The following is a 24,147-nucleotide window of genomic DNA, read 5'->3' as shown; positions in this document are numbered from 1 at the left end:
AAAGGAGCGTAGAGCATTTTTACCGCAAATGCAACTCTCGATACCAGAGTTGCTTACGGACGCGGCCAGCCTCAAAAACGTGCTCGTGCACGATTCTCCCATAGGAAACAATGGGACTGTTTGAGCTGAAAAAAAACCTAACACCTGCAAATAAGCAGCGTTCAGCTCCTAACGCAGCCCCATTGTTTCCTATGGGGAAACACTTCCTACGTCTGCACCTAACACTCTAACATGTACCCCGAGTCTAAACACCCCTAACCTTACACTTATTAACCCCTAATCTGCCGCCCCCGCTATCGCTGACACCTGCATATTTTTTTTTAACCCCTAATCTGCCGCTCCGTAAACCGCCGCAACCTACGTTATCCCTATGTACCCCTAATCTGCTGCCCTAACATCGCCGACCCCTATATTATATTTATTAACCCCTAATCTGCCCCCCTCAACGTCGCCGACACCTGCCTACACTTATTAACCCCTAATCTGCCGAGCGGACCTGAGCGCTACTATAATAAAGTTATTAACCCCTAATCTGCCTCACTAACCCTATCATAAATAGTATTAACCCCTAATCTGCCCTCCCTAACATCGCCGACACCTACCTTCAATTATTAACCCCTAATCTGCCGAGCGGAGCTCACCGCTATTCTAATAAATGTATTAACCCCTAAAGCTAAGTCTAACCCTAACACTAACACCCCCCTAACTTAAATATAATTTACATCTAACGAAATAAATGATCTATTATTAAATAAATTATTCCTATTTAAATCTAAATACTTACCTGTAAAATAAATCCTAATATATCTACAATATAAATTATAATTATATTATAGCTATTTTAGGATTAATATTTATTTTACAGGCAACTTTGTATTTATTTTAACTAGGTACAATAGCTATTAAATAGTTAAGAACTATTTAATAGTTACCTAGTTAAAATAATAACAAATTTACCTGTAAAATAAATCCTAACCTAAGATATAATTAAACCTAACACTACACTATCAATAAATAAATTAAACACAATTCCTACAAATAAATACAATTAAATAAACTAGCTAAAGTACAAAAAATAAAAAAGAACTAAGTTACAAAAAATAAAAAAATATTTACAAACATAAGAAAAATATTACAACAATTTTAAACTAATTACACCTACTCTAAGCCCCCTAATAAAATAACAAAGCCCCCCAAAATAAAAAATTCCCTACCCTATTCTAAATTAAAAAAGTTACAAGCTCTTTTACCTTACCAGCCCTGAACAGGGCCCTTTGCGGGGCATGCCCCAAGAATTTCAGCTCTTTTGCCTGTAAAAGAATAAATACAATACCCCCCCCCAACATTACAACCCACCACCCACATACCCCTAATCTAACCCAAACCCCCCTTAAATAAACCTAACACTAAGCCCCTGAAGATCTTCCTACCTTGTCTTCACCATCCAGGTATCACCGATCCGTCCTGGCTCCAACATCTTCATCCAACCCAAGCGGGGGTTGGCGATCCATCATCCGGTGCTGAAGAGGTCCAGAAGAGGCTCCAAAGTCTTCCTCCTATCCGGCAAGAAGAGGACATCCGGACCGGCAAACATCTTCTCCAAGCGGCATCTTCGATCTTCTTCCATCCGGTGCGGAGACGGGTCCATCTTGAAGCAGGCGACGCGGATCCATCCTCTTCTTCCGTTGTCTCCCGACTAATGACGGTTCCTTTAAGGGACGTCATCCAAGATGGCGTCCCTCGAATTCCGATTGGCTGATCGGAACAGCCAATAGAATGCGAGCTCAATCTGATTGGCTGATTGGATCAGCCAATCGGATTGAACTTGATTCTGATTGGCTGATTCCATCAGCCAATCAGAAAATTCCTACCTTAATTCCGATTGGCTGATAGAATCCTATCAGCCAATCGGAATTCGAGGGACGCCATCTTGGATGACGTCCCTTAAAGGAACCGTCATTAGTCGGGAGACAACGGAAGAAGAGGATGGATCCGCTCCGCACCGGATGGAAGAAGATCGAAGATGCCGCTTGGAGAAGATGTTTGCCGGTCCGGATGTCCTCTTCTTGCCGGATAGGAGGAAGACTTTGGAGCCTCTTCTGGACCTCTTCAGCACCGGATGATGGATCGCCAACCCCCGCTTGGGTTGGATGAAGATGTTGGAGCCAGGACGGATCGGTGATACCTGGATGGTGAAGACAAGGTAGGAAGATCTTCAGGGGCTTAGTGTTAGGTTTATTTAAGGGGGGTTTGGGTTAGATTAGGGGTATGTGAGTGGTGGGTTGTAATGTTGGGGGGGGGTATTGTATTTATTCTTTTACAGGCAAAAGAGCTGAAATTCTTGGGGCATGCCCCGCAAAGGGCCCTGTTCAGGGCTGGTAAGGTAAAAGAGCTTGTAACTTTTTTAATTTAGAATAGGGTAGGGAATTTTTTATTTTGGGGGGCTTTGTTATTTTATTAGGGGGCTTAGAGTAGGTGTAATTAGTTTAAAATTGTTGTAATATTTTTCTAATGTTTGTAAATATTTTTTTATTTTTTGTAACTTAGTTCTTTTTTATTTTTTGTACTTTAGCTAGTTTATTTAATTGTATTTATTTGTAGGAATTGTGTTTAATTAATTTATTGATAGTGTAGTGTTAGGTTAATTGTAGGTAATTGTAGGTAGTTTATTTAATTATTTTATTGATAGGGTAGTGTTAGGTTTAATTATATCTTAGGTTAGGATTTATTTTACAGGTAAATTTGTTATTATTTTAACTAGGTAACTATTAAATAGTTCTTAACTATTTAATAGCTATTGTACCTAGTTAAAATAAATACAAAGTTGCCTGTAAAATAAATATTAATCCTAAAATAGCTATAATATAATTATAATTTATATTGTAGCTATATTAGGATTTTACAGGTAAGTATTTAGCTTTAAATAGGAATCATTTATTTAATAAGAGTTAATTTATTTCGTTAGATGTAAATTATATTTAAGTTAGGGGGGTGTTAGTGTTAGGGTTAGACTTAGCTTTAGGGGTTAATACATTTATTAGAATAGCGGTGAGCTCCGCTCGGCAGATTAGGGGTTAATAATTGAAGGTAGGTGTCGGCAATGTTAGGGAGGGCAGATTAGGGGGTTAATACTATTTATTATAGGGTTAGTGAGGCGGGTTAGGGGTTAATAACTTTATTATAGTAGCGCTCAGGTCCGCTTGGCGGATTAGGGGTTAATAAGTGTAGGCAGGTGTCGGCGACGTTGAGGGGGGCAGATTAGGGGTTAATAAATATAATATAGGGGTCGGCGGTGTTAGGGGTAGCAGATTAGGGGTACATAGGGATAACGTAGGTGGCGGCGCTTTGCGGTCGGAAGATTAGGGGTTAATTATTTTAAGTAGCTGGCGGCGACGTTGTGGGGGGCAGGTTAGGGGTTAATAAATGTAATACAGGGGTCGGCGGGGTTAGGGGCAGCAGATTAGGGGTACATAAGTATAACGTAGGTGGCGGTCGGCAGATTAGGGGTTAAAAATTTTAATCGAGTGACGGCGATGTGGGGGGAGCTCGGTTTAGGGGTACATAGGTAGTTTATGGGTGTTAGTGTACTTTAGGGTACAGTAGTTAAGAGCTTTATGAACCGGCGTTAGCCAGAAAGCTCTTAACTCCTGCTATTTTCAGGCGGCTGGAGTTTTGTCGTTAGAGCTCTAACGCTCACTTCAGAAACGACTCTAAATACCGGCGTTAGAAAGATCCCATTGAAAACATAGGATACGCAAATGGCGTAGGGGGATCTGCGGTATGGAAAAGTCGCGGCTGAAAAGTGAGCGTTAGACCCTTTAATCACTGACTCCAAATACCAGCGGGCGGCCAAAACCAGCGTTAGGAGCCTCTAACGCTGGTTTTGACGGCTACCGCCGAACTCCAAATCTAGGCCCAAGTCTTAAGCCATAAAGCTCTTCTAGCTAAAATAGCTAGAGACATAAACCTGACATCAACTCTAATAATATCAAAAATGGCATCACAGATAAAATTATTAGCATGCTGAAGAAGAATAATAATATTATGAGAATCATGATCTGTTACTTGTTGCGCTAAAGTTTCCAACCAAAAAGTTGAAGCTGCAGCAACATCAGCCAATGATATAGCAGGTCTAAGAAGATTACCTGAACACAGATAAGCTTTTCTTAGAAAGGATTCAATTTTCCTATCTAAAGGATCCTTAAATTAAGTACCATCTGACGTAGGAATAGTAGTACGTTTAGCAAGGGTAGAAATAGCCCCATCAACTCTAGGGATTTTGTCCCAAAATTCTAATCTGTCAGACGGCACAGGATATAATTGCTTAAAACGTTTAGAAGGAGTAAATGAATTACCCAATTTATCCCATTCTTTGGAAATTACTTCAGAAATAGCATTAGGAACAGGAAAAACTTGTGGAATAACCACAGGAGATTTAAATACCTTATCTAAACGTTTAGAATTAGTATCAAGAGGACCAGAATCCTCTATTTCTAAAGCAATTAGTACTTCTTTAAGTAAAGAACGAATAAATTCCATTTTAAATAAATATGAAGATTTATCAGCATCAATCTCTGAGACAGAATCCTCTGAACCAGAAGAATCATCAGAATCAGAATGATGATGTTCATTTAAAAATTCATCTGTAGGGAGAGAAGTTTTAAAAGATTTTTTATGTTTACTAGAAGGAGAAATAACAGACATAGCCTTCTTGATGGATTCAGAAACAAAATCTCTTATGTTATCAGGAACATTCTGCACCTTAGATGTTGAAGGAACTGCAACAGGCAATGGTACTTTACTAAAGGAAATATTATCTGCATTAACAAGTTTGTCATGACAATTAATACAAACAACAGCCGGAGGAATAGCTACCAAAAGTTTACAGCAGATACACTTAGCTTTGGTAGGTCCAGCACTAGACAGCGATTTTCCTGAAGTATCTTCTGACTCAGATGCAACGTGAGACATCTTGCAATATGTAAGAGAAAAAACAACATATAAAGCAAAATTGATCAAATTCCTTAAATGACAGTTTCAGGAATGGGAAAAAATGCCAAAGAACAAGCTTCTAGCAACCAGAAGCAATGAAAAATGAGACTTAAATAATGTGGAGACAAAAGCGACGCCCATATTTTTTTAGCGCCAAATAAGACGCCCACATTATTTGGCGCCTAAATGCTTTTGGCGCCAAAAATGACGCCACTTCCGGAACGCCGACATTTTTGGCGCAAAATAACGTCAAAAAATGACGCAACTTCCGGCGACACGTATGACGCCGGAAACGGAAAAGATTTTTTGCGCCAAAAAAGTCCGCGCCAAGAATGACGCAATAAAATGAAGCATTTTCAGCCCCCGCGAGCCTAACAGCCCACAGGAAAAAAAGAGTCAAATTTTTGAAGGTAAGAAAAAATGAATAATTCAAATGCATTATCCCAAATATGAAACTGACTGTCTGAAAATAAGGAATGTTGAACATTCTGAGTCAAGGCAAATAAATGTTTGAATACATATATTTCGAACTTTATAAACAAAGTGCCCAACCATAGCTTAGAGTGTCACAAAAATAAGATTTACTTACCCCAGGACACTCATCTACATGTTTGTAGAAAGCCAAACCAGTACTGAAACGAGAATCAGCAGAGGTAATGGTATATATAAGAGTATATCGTCGATCTGAAAAGGGAGGTAAGAGATGAATCTCTACGACCGATAACAGAGAACCTATGAAATAGACCCCGTAGAAGGAGATCACTGCATTCAAATAGGCAATACTCTCCTCACATCCCTCTGACATTCACTGCACGCTGAGAGGAAAACCGGGCTCCAACTTGCTGCGGAGCGCATATCAACGTAGAATCTAGCACAAACTTACTTCACCACCTCCATAGGAGGCAAAGTTTGTAAAACTGAATTGTGGGTGTGGTGAGGGGTGTATTTATAGGCATTTTGAGGTTTGGGAAACTTTGCCCCTCCTGGTAGGAATGTATATCCCATACGTCACTAGCTCATGGACTCTTGCTAATTACATGAAAGAAATCACCTTTAAAGGGACAGTCAAGTCCAAAAAAAACCTTTCATGATTTAAATAGGGAACGTAATTTTAAACAACTTTCCAATTTACTTTTATCACCAATTTTGCTTTATTCTCTTGGTATTCTTAGTTGAAAGCTAAACCTAGGAGGTTCATATGCTAATTTCTTAGAACTTGAAGACTGCCTCCAATCTAAATGCATTTTGACCACTAGAGGGCATTAGTTCATGTGTTTCATATAGATAACATTGAGCTCATGCACATTAAGTTACCCTGGAGTGAGCACTGGTTGGCTAAAAAGAAAGTCTGTCAAAATAACTGAAATAAGGGGGCAGTCTGCAGAGGCTTAGATACAAGGTAATCACACAAGTAAAAAGTAAATTAATATAACAGTGTTGGTTATGCAAAACTGGGGAATGGGTAATAAAGAGAGTATCTTTCTTTTTAAACAACAAAAATTCTGGTGTTGACTGTCCCTTTAACATTCCCATAAACACCTGCACCCTGTGTACACTAACTTCTCATGTTTACTCACTTTGCTGTGGATTCAATATAAAAGGACAAATGTACAGTCGCCCTTATGAGGACAATGGTGTTGTATAGGCATTTCATGGAATGCTTCTGGTTGCTACCAGCAAGTCAATGGTAAACCTGCAATATTCCACAGAAGAATGCAATTTTTTTTTTTAGTCACCTGATTGAGCAACATCCTCATCATATCTGTATCTAGCATAGCACCAGGAAACTCAGATAGATGAAAGAAGCTCTTAAATATATTTATTTATCAAAGAAAAGTGTAACATGTCCCTTGAGGGCAACCTTCCTAGGACAGTTGTCTATATAGGCAATCACATCAATTCATTGTGATTTGATCTTTTGCAAAACATGATCTTTTTGGGATTTTGAAAAGTTAGACATGTAAATGCAGACATAACATATTTGTTGCTTACAAAACAGATATACAATAGATTATGGGTACAAATGGATGAAAAATAGTACATATAAAAATGCAGATCATTTTTAACTTTATATTTTGTTGGTTTGCCTCCAATTTTTCTCATTCTAAAATATACAGAACAGACTAAGTTTTCCTTCTTGCAGGAATTTCCCCATAGTCCAGAACTAGCAGACTAGAGGGCATTTCCAGCCTTGGCCATTATCTATGAGACCCACAAGCCTCTGTTCAGACCTTTTGGGTACAGAGAATAATCACATAACCTACTTACATAAAGAGATTCCATCACCCTCTCTTTCTAAAAATGAATGTTATAGATTTCCCCACCAATAGACAGAAGTACGTCATTTATAAGTATTTATACCTTCAGTATCTTTATTCCTAAATTCTGTCACCTCCAAACTTTTAGAAGGAAGTGCGCTTGAATTTATCTCTAACTCATCTTCATCCAAGCTTTTGTACATTTTAAAAAGTTCTGTGAACAAAAAAAGAACACATTTTAATGTTGTAAAAGAAACAATATTTCAAATGAAGATGCATAGGTAAATGTAACATTTATTGCAAAATATATACAAATATAAATAAAACATGCTCACAAAGCACTGAAATAATGGTCAAATAGGCAAAATAAAATGACTGCAGTTTGTAGTACATCAACCTCACCATGTAGAAGTGCATATACCGACAGTCTTGGCAGTTCACACATTTAGATAATTCATCATACACATTTGAAAGAGTGATGTCAGAGTCAACTTAGCCTGTTCATATAATGAGGTAAAACATCTAAGGAAACGTATACAGGTTTAATATGAACTGGTAATAGCAGTGCAATAGTATGCTCAGTAGGTAGATTGTGAAATATTGAACTTGGTAACAATTTAGAAAAATAAGTATATATAAAAAAGTAGCTTAAAGGGACAGTAAACTCGAAATTAAAAGGACAGTTAAAGGGACACTGAACCCACATTTTTTCTTTCGTGATTCAGATAGAGCATGCAATTTTAAGCAACTTTCTAATTTACTCCTATTATCAATTGTTCTTTGTTTTCTTGCTAACTTTATTTGAAAAAGAAGGCATCTAAGCTTTTTTTTTTATTCAGAACTCTGGACAGCACTTTTTTATTGGTGGATGAATTTTATCCATCAATCAGCAAGGACAACCCAGGTTGTTCACCAAAAATGGGCCGGCATCTAAACTTACATTTTTGCATTTCAAAAAAGATACAAAGAGAATGAATAAAATTTGATAATAGGAGTAAATTAGAAAGTTGCTTAAAATTACATGCTCTATCTGAATCACGAAAGAACAAATTTGGCTTTAGTGTCTCTTTAAAAAATTAAACTTTAATCATTCAGATAGAACATGCAGTTTTAAACTGTCCAATTTATTTCTATTGTCAAATTTGTTTTGTTCTCTTGATATCCTTTGCTTAGAAAAAAACTAGGTAGGATGATAGGAACATTCACGTGTTTATAGCAGTCTATGGCAGAAGTGTTTGTAACTATGTACAACATTGCTAAGAACAATGTTGCAAACACTGCTGCTAGATGGATATAGACATGAGCTCACCTAGGATTACTCTTTAACAAAAAAAAAAAAACAGAAAAATTGATAATTGAAGTAAAATAGAAAGTTGTTTAAAAATGTGTGCTCTGTACAATCCATTTAAGTTTAATTTTGTCTTTACTGTCCCTTTAAACATTCAGGATTCAGAGAGAGCGTTTAAAACAACTTTTAAATTTTCTCCAGGAGCAGAAATGCACTACTTGCAGCTAGCTGTTGATTGGTGGTTGCACATACACTCGTTATTTGCTCACTAAATGTGTTCACCTAGCAACCTAGTAGTGCATTACTGTTCTGAAGTTAATTTTTCAACAATGGATACTGAGAGAACAAAGCCATCTAGAAGTAAATTGTAATGTTGTTTAAAATCGCATGAGCTATCTAAATCCTGAACGTTTAATTTTGAATTTACTATCTCTTTAAAGGACATTACATTTTTTTACACATGCATAGTATATTAAAAAAAAAAACAATTTAACACTGCACTGCAAAAAATATACACACAAATTAAAATGTTTTAAGATAATGTAATCTATATCGTTGGCAAAAACTGCAGGAATTTCATACTGCATAGTAGTCCAGGGATACACCTCTTGAAAAGCCTGGTGCAGAGGCAATGATCTAAGAGGAAATACCCTGATATTGTTTTTGTATTTGGCAACTGTAGTACAATCTAGGTCCCCAGTACCACAGACGGAAAAACACAATTTACGAAGGGAAATACAGGAATCTCAGAAATACAGGAAAAATAAGTTACAATTGCTCAATGTAACATATTTTAATACGCTCTATTAAACAGTTTATGGGAGATAAAAAGTTTGTTTAAAGGGACACTAAACCTATTTATTTTATGTAATGATTCAGATATTAGCGCTGGGGAATCTGTTGGCGCTCTACAAATCACTGATAATAAAAAATAAAATAAAAAAATAGAGCAGGCAATTTTAAGCTACTTTCAAATTTACTCCTATTATCAAATTTTCTTTGTTCCCTTGCTATCTTTATTTAAAAAGCATGAATGTAAAGCTTAGGAGCTGGCCTATTTTTGGTTCACAACCTGGGTTGTGCTTGCTGATTGGTGGCTAAATGTAGCCACCAATCAGCAAGCACTATCCAGGGTGCTGAACCTAAAATGGGCCGGCTCCTAAGCTCTACAGTCATGTTTTTAAAATAAAGATAGCAAGAGAACGAAGAAAATGTGATAATAGGAGTAAATTAGAAAGTAGCTTAAAATTGCATGCTCTATCTGAATCATGAGAGGAAAAAACATAATTTATGTAAGAACTTACCTGATAAATTCATTTCTTTCATATTAGCAAGAGTCCATGAGCTAGTGACGTATGGGATATACATTCCTACCAGGAGGGGCAAAGTTTCCCAAACCTTAAAATGCCTATAAATACACCCCTCACCACACCCACAATTCAGTTTAACGAATAGCCAAGAAGTGGGGTGATAAGAAAAAAGTGCGAAAGCATATAAAATAAGGAATTGGAATAATTGTGCTTTATACAAAAAAATCATAACCACCACAAAAAAGGGCGGGCCTCATGGACTCTTGCTAATATGAAAGAAATGAATTTATCAGGTAAGTTCTTACATAAATTATGTTTTCTTTCATGTAATTAGCAAGAGTCCATGAGCTAGTGACGTATGGGATAATGACTACCCAAGATGTGGATCTTTCCACACAAGAGTCACTAGAGAGGGAGGGATAAAATAAAGACAGTCAATTCCTGCTGAAAATAATCCACACCCAAAATAAAGTTTAATGAAAAACATAAGCAGAAGATTCAAACTGAAACCGCTGCCTGAAGTACTTTTCTACCAAAAACTGCTTCAGAAGAAGAAAATACATCAAAATGGTAGAATTTGGTAAAAGTATGCAAAGAGGACCAAGTTGCCGCTTTGCAAATCTGATCAACCGAAGCATCATTCCTAAACGCCCAGGAAGTAGAAACTGACCTAGTAGAATGAGCTGTAATCCTCTGAGGCGGAGTTTTACCCGACTCAACATAGGCAAGATGAATTAAAGATTTCAACCAAGATGCCAAAGAAATGGCAGAAGTTTTCTGGCCTTTCTAGAACCGGAAAAGATAACAAATAAACTAGAAGTCTTTCGGAAAGACTTAGTAGCTTCAACATAATATTTCAAAGCTCTAACAATATCCAAAGAATGCAACGATTTCTCCTTAGAATTCTTAGGATTAGGACATAATGAAGGAACCACAATGTCTCTACTAATGTTGTTGGAATTCACAACTTAGGTAAAAATTCAAAAGAAGTTCGCAACACCGCCTTATCCTGATGAAAAATCAGAAAAGGAGACTCACAAGAAAGAGCAGATAATTCAGAAACTCTTCTGGCAGAAGAGATGGCCAAAAGGAACAAAACTTTCCAAGAAAGTAATTTAATGTCCAATGAATGCATAGGTTCAAATGGAGAAGCTTGAAGAGCCCCCAGAACCAAATTCAAACTCCAAGGAGGAGAAATTGACTTAATGACAGGCTTTATACGAACCAAAGCTTGTACAAAACAATGAATATCAGGAAGAATAGCAATCTTTCTGTGAAAAAGAACAGAAAGAGCAGAGATTTGTCCTTTCAAGGAACTTGCGGACAAACCCTTATCTAAACCATCCTGAAGAAACTGTAATATTCTCGGTATTCTAAAAGAATGCCAAGAAAAATGATGAGAAAGACACCAAGAAATATAAGTCTTCCAGACTCTATAATATATCTCTCTGGATACAGATTTATGAGCCTGAAACATAGTATTAATCACAGAGTCAGAGAAACCTCTATGACCAAGAATCAAGCGTTCAATCACCATACCTTTAAATTTAAGGATTTCAGATCCTGATGGAAAAAAGGACCTTGAGACAGAAGGTCTGGTCTTAACGGAAGAGTCCACGGTTGGCAAGAGGCCATCCGGACAAGATCCGCATACCAAAACCTGTGAGGCCATGCCGGAGCTACCAGCAGAACAAACAAGCATTCCTTCAGAATCTTGGAGATTACTCTTGGAAGAAGAACTAGAGGCGGAAAGATATAGGCAGGATGATACTTCCAAGGAAGTGATAATGCATCCACTGCCTCCGCCTGAGGATCCCGGGATCTGGACAGATACCTGGGAAGTTTCTTGTTTAGATGAGAAGCCATCAGATCTATTTCTGGAAGTTCCCACATTTGAATAATCTGAAGAAATACCTCTGGGTGAAGAGACCATTCGCCCGGATGCAACGTTTGGCGACTGAGATAATCCGCTTTCCAATTGTCCATACCTGGGATATGAACCGCAGAGATTAGACAGGAGCTGGATTCCGCCCAAACCAAAATTCGAGATACTTCTTTCATAGCCAGAGGACTGTGAGTCCCTCCTTGATGATTGATGTATGCCACAGTTGTGACATTGTCTATCTGAAAACAAATGAACAACTCTCTCTTCAGAAGAGGCCAAGACTGAAGAGCTCTGAAAATTGCACGGAGTTCCAAAATATTGATCGGAAATCTCACCTCCTGAGATTCCCAAACCCCTTGTGCCGTCAGATACCCCCACACAGCTCCCCAACCTGTAAGACTTGCATCTGTTGAGATTATAGTCCAGGTTGGAAGAACAAGAAGCCCCCTGAACTAAACGATGGTGATCTGTCCACCATGTCAGAGAGTGTCGTAAAATCGGTTTAAAGATATTAATTGAGATATCTTTGAGTAATCCCTGCACCATTGGTTCAGCATACAGAGCTGAAGAGGTCGCATGTGAAAACGAGCAAAGGAGATCGCATCTGATGCGGCAGTCCTAAGACCCAACATTTCCATGCATAAGGCTACCAAAGGGAATGATTGTGACTGAAGGTTTTGACAAGCTGATATCAATGTTAAACTTCTCTTGTCTGACAAGGACAGAGTCATAGACACTGAATCTATCTAGAAACCTAAAAAGGTTACCCTTGTCTGAGGAATCAATGAATTGATTGGTAAATTGATCCTCCAACCATGAACTTGAAGAAACAACACAAGTCGATTCCTATGAGATTCTTTGAAAATGAGAAGACTGAGCAAGTACCAAGATATCATCCAAATAAGGAAATACCAAAACCCTGTTCTCTGATTACAGAAAGAAGGGCACCGAGAACCTTTGAAAAAAATTCTTGGAACTGAGGCTAGGCCAAACGGTAGAGCCAAAAAACTGGTAATGCTTGTCTAAAAAGAGAATCTCAGACACTAAAAGTGATCTGGATGAATCGGAATATGCAGATACACATCCTGTAAATCTATTGTAGACATATAATGCCCTTGCTAAACAAAAGGCAGGATAGTCCTACAGTAACCATCTTGAATGTTGGTATCCTAACATAACGATTCAATAATGATAGATCCGGAAATGGTCTGAAGGAATTGACCTTCTTTGGTACAATGAAGAGATAAAATAAAACCCCAGCCCCTGTTCCAGAACTGGAACTGGCATAAATACTCCAGCCAACTCTAGATCTGAAACACATTTCAGAAATGCTGAGCCTTTGCTGTGTTAACTGGGACACGGGAAAGAAAAAAATCTCTTAGCAGGAGGCCTTAACTTGAAGCCAATTCTGTACCTTTCTGAAACAATGTTCTGAAACCAGAGATTGAGAACGGAATTGATCCAAATTTCTTTGAAGAAAACGTAATCTGCCCCATACCAGCTGAGCTGGAATAAGGGCCGCACCTTCATAGGTACTTAGGAGCTGGCTATAGGTTTCTATAAGGCTTGGATATATTCCAAACTGGAAATAGTTTCCAAACTGATACCGCTCCTGAGGATGAAGGATCAGGCTTTTGTTCCTTGTTGTGAGGAAAGGAACGAAAATGATTATTTACCCTGGAAAGAAAGGGAAAGCAAAGTTGACTTAGAAGACATATCGGCATTCCAAGTTTAAACCATAAAGCTTTTCTAGCTAAAATAGCTAGAGACATATACCTGACATCAACTCTAATGATATCAAAAGATGGTATCACCAATAAAATTATTAGCATGTTATAGAATAATAATAATGCTATAAAATTATGATCTGTTACTTGTTGCGCTAAAGCTTCTAACCAAAAAGTTGAAGCTGCAGCAACATCCGCTAAAAATATAGCAGGTCTAAGAAGATTACCTGAACATAAGTAAGCTTTTCTTAGAAAGGATTCAATTTTCCTATCTAAAGGATCCTTAAATGAAGTACTATCTGCCGTAGGAATAGTAGTACATTAGCAGGAGTAGAGACAGCCCCATAACCTTAGGGATTTTTGTCCCAAAAAACTCTAATCTGTCAGATGGCACAGGATATAATTGCTTAAACGTCTAGAAGGAGTAAATAAATTACCCAAATTATTCCATTCCCTGGAAATTACTTCAGAAATAGCATCAGGGAGATAAAACACTTCTGGAATAACTACAGGAGATGTAAAAACCTTATTTAAACGTTTACATTTAGTATCAAGAGGACCAGAATCCTCTATTTCTAATGCAAATAATACTTCTTTAAGTAAAGAACGAATAAATTCCATCTTGAACAAATACAAAGATTTATCAGCATCAACCTCTGAGACAGAAACCTCTGAACCAGAAGAACCATTATCAGTATCAGAATGATGATGTTCATTTAAAAATTCATCTGAAAAAAGAGAAGTTTTAAAAGACTTTTATGTATACTAGAAGGAGAAATAACAGACATAGCCTTCTTAATGGATTTAAAAAATAAAATCTCTTATGTTATCAGGAACACTCTGAAAATTAGATGTTGACGGAACAGCAACAGGTAATGTAACAGTACTAAAGGAAATTTTATCTGCATTAATAAGTTTGACATGACATGCAATACAAACAACAGCTGGAGAAACAGATACCAAAAGTTTATAGCAGATACACTTAGCTTGGTAGCTCCAGCACTGGGCAGTGATTTTCCTGAAGTATCTTCTGACTCAGTTGCAACGTGGAACATCTTGCAATATGTAAAAGAAAAAAACAACATATAAAGCAAAATTGATCAAATTCCTTAAATGACAGTTTCAGGAATGGGAAAAAAATGCCAGTGAACAAGCTTCTAGCAACCAGAAGCAATAAATAATGTGACTTAAATAATGTGGAGACAAGTGACGCCCATATTTTTTAGCGCCAAAAAAGACGCCCACATTATTTGGCGCCTAAATGCTTTTGGCGCCAAAAATGACGCCACATCCGGAACGCCGACATTTTTGACGCAAAAAAAACGTCAAAAAATGACGCAACTTCCGGCGACACGTATGACGCCGGAAACAGAAAAAAAATTTTGCGCCAAAAAAGTCCGCGCCAAGAATGACGCAATAAAATGAAGCATTTTCTGCCCCCGCGAGCCTAACAGCCCACAGGGAAAAAGTCAAATTTATTAAGGTAAGAAAAAATGATTGAAACAAATGCATTTATCCCAAATATGAAACGGACTGTCTGAAAAATAAGGAATGTTGAACATCCTGAGTCAAGGCAAATAAATGTTTGAATACATATATTTAGAACTTTATAAATAAAGTGCCCAACCATAGCTTAGAGTGTCACAGAAAATAAGACTTACTTACCCCAGGACACTCACCTACATGTTTGTAGAAAGCCAAACCAGTACTGAAACGAGAATCAGTAGAGGAAATGGTATATAAATAAGAGTATATCGTCAATCTGAAAAGGGAGGTAAGAGATGAATCTCCACGACCGATAACAGAGAACCTATGAAATAGACCCCGTAGAAGGAGATCACTGCATTCAAATAGGCAATACTCTCCTCACATCCCTCTGACATTCACTGCACGCTGAGAGGAAAACCGGGCTCCAACCTGCTGCGGAGCGCATATCAACGTAGAATCTAGCACAAACTTACTTCACCACCTCCATCGGAGGCAAAGTTTGTAAAACTGATTTGTGGGTGTGGTGAGGGGTGTATTTATAGGCATTTTAAGGTTTGGGAAACTTTGCCCCTCCTGGTAGGAATGTATATCCCATACGTCACTAGCTCATGGACTCTTGCTAATTACATGAAAGAAATGTGGGTTTAGTGTCGCTTTAATGTTTCTTTAACACAGGGGTCAACTACTTTAAATCAAGTTTAGTAGCCAGCCAAATATTTGTTTAGATTAGATTCATTTATTGTCATTGTACAGAGTAAAAAAACAGAAACAACAAAATTGTAATTGAATATCTAACCTATCCATAACACAAGGTAGTACTGTAATGGTACATCTGACAAGGACAGTAAAAAATCAAGTGACTTGTGCAAAAAGTTTCCATACTACAAAAATATGTAAAGTGTAATATGCAAGAGAGAATATAATATATTATAAAGTGCAAGTGCAAAAAAGTGATTTCCATACCAGAGAAATATATATGTGTATATAAAATGCAATAAAAGAAATGACGCATCTAATCACACATGTGTGCGCAGTACGCACAGAAGTATTAACACATGAAATAGTGAATGAATAAATAAATAATAGATGATAAAGAAACACTATGTGTAAATTTACATTATGTAATGTGATGTGAATCATGTAAAAAAAAAAGTGGAGTGAGTAAAGACCATTGACAGAATAACCTGTTGGATTAAATTAGGCAACCATTAATTCAGCACTTGCTCTATGGTTAAATAAGGGGCGCGATCCGATATAGGGCACAGGTTTCGGTGCAATCGTGGAAACCTGCGCCGCCCGTAGTTTGACCTCGCACATCGACCTATCACATATACGGTGCCGACAGTTGCTAAAGTGCTGTAAGTCGGACAAACTAGCGATGTCCAGAAATAAGCGTAACTACAAATTTCTGGAGTCGCCAGTGACTTACGGCACTTTAGAAACTGTCGCCGCCTAAAAAAAACTAACTAAAGTATAAAATCTCCCGTAATTATCTAACACGCCTCCCAAACATCATCCCAACACGTATACCCCTCTATCCGCAATCCCCACTCTCACTCCTAAAAATAAATATATTAACCCCTAAACCGCCAGCTCCCGGACCGCCGCCAGCTACATTAAATGTATTACCCCCTAATCTGAGCCCCCTACATCACCGCCACCTATATTAAATATATTAACCCCTAATCTGAGCCCCGTACACCGCCGTCACCTATATTATATTTATTACCCCCTAATGTGAGCCCCCTACCCCGTCGCCACCTACATTAACTCTATTACCCCCTAATCTGATCCCCCTACACCGCCGCCAGCTATATTAAATTTATTAACCCCTAATATGATTCCCCTACACCACCGCCAGCTATATTAAATTTATTAACCCCTAATATGATTCCCCTACACCGCCGCCAGCTATATTCAATTTATTAACCCCTAATCTAATCTCCCTACAACGCCGCTACCTATATTAAATATATTAACCACTAAACCTACGTCTAACCCTAACACCCCCTAACTTAATTATTATTGAAATAAATCTAAATAATATTAATATTATTAACTAAATGATTCCTATTTAAAACTAAATACTTACCTACAAAATAAACCCTAAGATAGCTACAATATAATTAATAATTACATTGTAGCTATTTTAAGGTTTATATTTATTTTACAGGTAACTTTGTATTTATTTTAACTGGGTACAATAGCTATTAAATAGTTAATAACTATTTAATAGCTACCTAGTTAAAATAATTACCAAATTACCTGTAAAATAAATCCTAACCTAAGTTACCATTACACCTAACACTACCCTATCAATAAATTAAATAAACTATAAATATCTCAACTAAAATACAATTAAATACACTAAACTATATTCCAAAAAACAAACACTAAATTACAAAAAAAAAAAAAAAAGATTACAAGAATTTTAAGCTAATTACACCTAATATAAGTCCCCTAATAAAATTTCCCTACCCTAAACTAAATTAAAAAAGTAATCAGCTCTATTACTAGCCCTTAAAAGGGCCTTTTGCGGGGCATTGCCCCAAAGTAATCAGCTCTTTTACCTGTAAAAAAAAAAAACGAACAACCCCCCCCCATTACAACCCACCACTCACACACCCCTACTCTAAAACCCACCCAATCCCCCATTTAAAAAAACCTAAGTCTAACCCCCAAGTGGTCCTTACCTGTCCTGAAGACTGGTGGAGAAGGTCCTGTTCCAGGCGGAGAAGTCTTCTTCCAAGCGGCGACATCTTCTTCCAGGAACCAGGCGGTGTGGAGTGGAGGGGTTGAAGACCGATGACAGTGGAGCTGAAGACCAGCAATGCTGGAATTGAAGATCGGCGACGCTGGAACTGAAGACCGGAGCCATGGAGCGTGGAGGATCCTCTTCATACGATCTCCGCCGTACACTGAATAGGAATTCAAGGTACGCGATTAAAAATGGCGTCCCTTGAATTCCTATTGGCTGATTTGAGCCTTCAAATTCAAATCAGCCAATCGGATGAGAGATACTTTAATTCTATTGGCTGATTTGAATAGCCAATAGAATAAGAGCTACTGTAATTCTATTGGCTGATTAGAATAGCCAATATAATTACAGTACCTCTTATTCTATTGGCTATTCAAATCAGCCAATAGAATTAAAGTAGCTCTCATCCGATTAGCTGATTTGAATTTGAAGGCTCAAATCAGCCAATAGGAATTCAAGGGACGCCATTTTTAATCGCGTACCTTGAATTCCTATTCAGTGTACGGCGGAGATCATATGAAGAGGATCTGCCACGCTCCATGGCTCCGGTCTTCAGTTCCAGAGTGGACGGTCTTCAGCTCCGCGGTCATCGGTCTTCAACTCCTCTGCTCCGCGCCAGCCGATTCCTGGAAGAAGAAGATGAAGAAGACTTCTCCGCCTGGAACAGGACCTTCTCCACCGGTCTTCAGGACAGGTAAGTACCACTTGGGGGTTAGACTTAGGTTTTTTTTAAGGGGAGATCGGGTGGGTTTTAGAGTAGGGGTGTGTGGGTGGTGGGTTGTAAATGGGGGGGGGGGGGTTAAATATAAACCCTAAAATAGCTACAATGTAATTATTAACTATATTGTAGCTATCTTAGGGTTTATTTTATAGGTAAGTATTTAGTTTTAAATAGGAATAATTTAGTTAATATTAATATTATTTAGATTTATTTAAATAATAATTAAGTTAGGGGTTAATATAGTTAATATAGGTGGCGGCAGTGTAGGGAGATTAGGGGTTAATACATTTAATGTAGCTGGCGGCGGTGTAGGGGGATCATATTAGGGGTTAATATATGTAAAATAGGTGGCGGCGGGGTAGGGGGCTCACATTAGGGGGTAATATAGTTAATGTAGGTGGCAGCGGGGTAGGGGGCTCACATTAGGGGGTAATATAGTTAATGTAGGTGGCGGGGGGGGGTAGGGGGCTCACATTAGGGGGTAATATAGTTAATGTAGGTGCTGGCAGGGTAGGGGGCTCACATTAGGGGGTAATATAGTTAATGTAGGTGGCGGCGGGGTCCGGGAGCGGCAGTTTAGGGGTTAAACACTTTATTAGGGATTGCGGCGGGGGATTGCGGTTGACAGGTAGATAGACATTGCGCATGCGTTAGGTGTTAGGTTTCATTTTGCAGGTAGTTTAGGGAGTTACGGGGCTCCAATACTAAGCGTAAGGCTTACTACGCCTGCATTTTGTGGCGATGTGAAAATGGAGTAAGATTTCTCCATTTTCGCCACGTAAGTCCTTACGCTGTATATTGGATACCAAACTGCGCTGGTTTGGTATATCACTCTATGGGCCAAAAAACTACGGCTGAAGGGTGAAATATACGAGCGTAACTTCTATGTTACGCCGTATATGTGATACCAAACCAGCGTAAAATTTGGCTTCGCCGGCTTCTGCGGCAATGCTGCATATCGGATCGAGCCCCAGAAGTCCATCAATAAAAGATAACAAGATACAAAAAAAAAAAAAGTTAAAAAGTATGGGCATAAAAGAAAAATGTAAGGATTATTGTTTAACAAGGTAATGGCTCTTGGAAAAAAAGCTATTCCGAAGTCTGGCTGATTTGCTTTTTAAGCTCCTGTAACACCTCCCAGATGGTAACAGGGCAAATATACTATTACTAGCATGAAAAGGATCTTGAATAATACTATAGGCCTTTTGAAGACTATGTCTACTTTGAGATCTTCAATAGGAAGTAGCTGAACACCTATAATGTACTGGGCAGTTTTAACTACCCGTTGCAGGGCTTTACGATCAGAATTAGTACAGTTTCCATACCATACAGTAATGCAATTTGTAAGAATACTCTCAATAGTACAGCGGTAGAAGTTAACCAAAATCTGGGTGGATAATTTAACTTTTTTCAATGATTTTAAAAAATAAAGACGTTGGTGAGCCTTCTTCACTAAAATTGAGGTATTCAGAGACCAGGACAAATCTTCAGAAATATGTATGCCCAAAAATTTAAAACTTGATACTCCAACCACAGTTCCATTTATATAAATGGGCAGATGTAAACGGCGTTTGCATTTCCTATAATCAATGATGATTTCTTTAGTCTTTTTGATATTTAAATCCAGGTTATTATCAACATACCATGTAACCAAGTGCATTATTTCCTCTCGGTAAGCTGACTCGTTATTACTGATCTGGCCTATCACAGTAGTGTCATCAGCAAACTTGATGACGTTATTAGACTCATACTTAGGCAAACAGTCATAAGTAAAGAGGGAATATAACAGTGGGCTCAATACACACCCTTGTGGAACACCGGTATTAAGGGTCAAGGTAGAAGAAATATGGTTACCTATTTTTACTGATTGTGGTCTATTTGTCAAAAAATCCAGTTGCATAGTAAGGTGTTAATGCCCAGATCATGAAATTTAGCAACCAATTTAATAGGGATAACCGTGTTGAATGCAGAGCTGAAATCAATAAACAGCATTCTAACATAGCTGTTACTATGATCTAGATGGGTAAGGGCAAAATGTAGTGCTGAGGAGATAGCATCTTCTGTTGACCTGTTCTGACGGTAAGCGTATTGGTTAGGATCCAATGTAGGTGGTAAGCAAGTTTTGAGATGGGCCATAACCAACCTCTCAAAACATTTCATAATGGCTGAAGTGCAATAGGGCGAAAGTAATTTAGACTCACTGCTGCAGATTGTTTGGGCATAGGAATGATGATGGTTTCCTTAAAACATATGGGGACAATTGTTTGAGCCAAAGACAAGTTAAAAATATCAGTGATTACTGCAGCCAGTGCTCCAGCACAGGATCTTAGCACATGGCCATGAATACCATCAGGACCAGCTGCTTTATGTACATCTAACCTAGAGAGAACAGGATATACTTCAGCAACAGTAAAACTCAGGGGAAGTTCATCTGGTAAAAGCATGGATTTAGTGATTAATTCTTTATTATCACGATCAAAGCGAGCATAAAAATGATTTAGTTCATCCGGAAATGAAACATCATTAATTGTGGGGGCTGCATTTGTGGATCTGTAATCAGTAATAGCCTGTATTCCCCTCCACATGCTTCTAGGGTCAGAATTGTTATATAAATGCTCCTCTATTCGTATTTTCAGATCAAATTTAGCTCTTTTATTTCCTTTTTTTTAGGTTAGATCTTGTTAAACTGTAAGCCTCGGCATTGCCAGATCTAAAAGCAATATTACGAGCTTCCAATAAGAGGCGGACCTCTTTATTCATCCAAGGTTTCTGATTGGGAAAGGTTAGAGCATGACGTTTCGATGCCCTACTGGCATATTTATCAAACGTCCCCAAATCTCAATGTAGCAACATCACCAGCGTAATGCCCCAAAGGAAGTTTAAGATAAAAAGAACTCATGGAAAGATTTTAATGATACATAAAAAGAATTAGGGAGCTATTCCATAAATACAAACAAATATATCACTAACAGCTATAAGACAACATAATAATTGGTATAGTAGCCCACTCTAAAAAACCTTTTCATAAAAAAAAAACAAATAGGGTAATATTAATAGCAGTAACAGCACAGTATAACTTCTGAAAAGGGTCATGTAAAACAGAATTTATGCTTACCTGATAAATTACTTTCTCCAACGGTGTGTCCGGTCCACGGCGTCATCCTTACTTGTGGGATATTCTCTTCCCCAACAGGAAATGGCAAAGAGTCCCAGCAAAGCTGGTCACATGATCCCTCCTAGGCTCCGCCCACCCCAGTCATTCGACCGACGGACAGGAGGAAATATATATAGGAGAAACCATATGATACCGTGGTGACTGTAGTTAGAGAAAATAATTCATCAGACCTGATTAAAAAACCAGGGTGGGCCGTGGACCGGACACACCGTTGGAGAAAGTAATTTATCAGGTAAGCATAAATTCTGTTTTCTCCAACATTGGTGTGTCCGGTCCACGGCGTCATCCTTACTTGTGGGAACCAATACCAAAGCTTTAGGACACGGATGAAGGGAGGGAGCAAATCAGGTCACCTAAATGGAAGGCACCACGGCTTGCAAAACCTTTCTCCCAAAAATAGCCTCCGAAGAAGCAAAAGTATCAAATTTGTAAAATTTGGCAAAAGTGTGCAGTGAAGACCAAGTCGCTGCCTTACATATCTGGTCAACAGAAGCCTCGTTCTTGAAGGCCCATGTGGAAGCCACAGCCCTAGTGGAGTGAGCTGTGATTCTTTCAGGAGGCTGCCGTCCGGCAGTCTCATAAGCCAATCGGATAATGCTTTTAAGCCAAAAGGAAAGAGAGGTAGAAGTCGCTTTTTGACCTCTCCTTTTACCAGAATAAACAACAAACAAGGAAGATGTTTGTCTGAAATCTTTAGTAGCCTGTAAATAGAATTTTAGAGCACGGACTACGTCCAAATTGTGTAACAAACGTTCCTTCTTTGAAACTGGATTCGGACACAAAGAAGGTACAACTATCTCCTGGTTAATATTTTTGTTGGAAACAACTTTCGGAAGAAAACCAGGCTTAGTACGCAAAACCACCTTATCTGCATGGAACACCAGATAGGGCGGAGAACACTGCAGAGCAGATAACTCTGAAACTCTTCTAGCAGAAGAAATTGCAACCAAAAACAAAACTTTCCAAGATAATAACTTAATATCTACGGAATGTAAGGGTTCAAACGGAACCCCTTGAAGAACTGAAAGAACTAGATTTAGACTCCAGGGAGGAGTCAAAGGTCTGTAAACAGGCTTGATTCTAACCAGAGCCTGAACAAAGGCTTGAACATCTGGCACAGCTGCCAGTCTTTTGTGAAGTAAAACAGATAAAGCAGAGATCTGTCCCTTCAGAGAACTTGCAGATAATCCTTTCTCCAAACCTTCTTGTAGAAAGGATAGAATCTTAGGAATTTTTATCTTGTTCCATGGGAATCCTTTAGATTCACACCAACAGATATATTTTTTCCATATTTTATGGTAAATTTTTCTAGTTACAGGCTTTCTAGCCTGAATCAGAGTATCTATTACAGAATCTGAAAACCCACGCTTTGATAAAATCAAGCGTTCAATCTCCAAGCCGTCAGTTGGAGGGAAACCAGATTCGGATGTTCGAATGGACCCTGAACAAGAAGGTCCTGTCTCAAAGGTAGCTTCCATGGTGGAGCCGATGACATACTGACCAGGTCTGCATACCAAGTCCTGCGTGGCCACGCAGGAGCTATCAAGAACACCGAGGCCCTCTCCTGATTGATCCTGGCTACCAGCCTGGGGATGAGAGGAAACGGTGGGAATACATAAGCTAGGTTGAAGGTCCAAGGTGCTACTAGTGCATCTACTAGGGTCGCCTTGGGATCCCTGGATCTGGACCCGTAGCAAGGAACCTTGAAGTTCTGACGAGACGCCATCAGATCGATGTCTGGAATGCCCCATAATTGAGTTATTTGGGCAAAGATTTCCGGATGGAGTTCCCACTCCCCCGGATGGAATGTCTGACGACTCAGAAAATCCGCTTCCCAATTTTCCACTCCTGGGATGTGGATCGCAGACAAGTGGCAGGAGTGATCCTCCGCCCATTGAATTATCTTGGTCACTTCTTTCATCGCCAGGGAAGTACCCTTAAATTAACGGAACCGGAGCCGTTTTTACATTTAACCCCTATACAGTCCCAGAATGAGGCTCTGTCTATAACTAGAAAGGCCCCCATCTGAAAAAGGTGTCCAACACAGTGCCTGCCGTTTTTCTAAACGTTCCCCAAGATTATAATACCAATAATTAGTTAGAATCTGCATAATATGCCTAGTAAAGCAACTGTTTTAGCCCAGAAAAATGTCTACCAGTTTTTAAGCCCTTTTTGAAGCCCTTTATTCTTTTATGTTTAACTAAGAAAATGGCTTACTGGTCCCCATGAGGGGAAATGACAGCCTTCCAGCATTACATGGTCTTGTTAGAAATATGGCTAGTCATACCTTAAGCAGAAAAGTCTGCTAACTGTTTCCCCCAACTGAAGTTACTTCATCTCAACAGTCCTGTGTGGAAACAGCAATTGATTTCAGTTACTGTCTGCTAAAATCATCTTCCTCTTACAAACAGAAATCTTCATCCTTTTCTGTTTCAGAGTAAATAGTACATACCAGCACTATTTTAAAATAACAAACACTTGATAGAAGAATAAAACTACATTTAAACACCAAAAAACTCTTAACCATCTCCGTGGAGATGCTGCC

At 38.5% G+C, this 24,147-nt stretch overlaps 1 protein-coding gene across 5 annotated transcripts in view; it reads right to left on the bottom strand.

Annotated features, from left to right (window-relative positions):
- Positions 1–24,147, bottom strand: part of EHBP1 (EH domain binding protein 1) — a 1,033,533-nt gene that overhangs the window by 594,804 nt on the left and 414,582 nt on the right. For all 5 annotated transcript variants that reach the window (XM_053712059.1, XM_053712060.1, XM_053712061.1 and 2 more), the window contains one exon: positions 7,354–7,464. In XM_053712059.1, the coding sequence (XP_053568034.1) occupies positions 7,354–7,464 (111 nt within the window). The remainder of the gene's footprint in view (positions 1–7,353; positions 7,465–24,147) is intronic.

Source organism: Bombina bombina, chromosome 4 (assembly GCF_027579735.1).
Source record: "Bombina bombina isolate aBomBom1 chromosome 4, aBomBom1.pri, whole genome shotgun sequence".
Classification (NCBI taxonomy): Eukaryota; Metazoa; Chordata; class Amphibia; order Anura; family Bombinatoridae; genus Bombina; species Bombina bombina.
The sequence above is the reverse complement of the archived record's forward strand: the minus strand, read 5'-3'. Positions and strand labels throughout refer to the sequence as shown.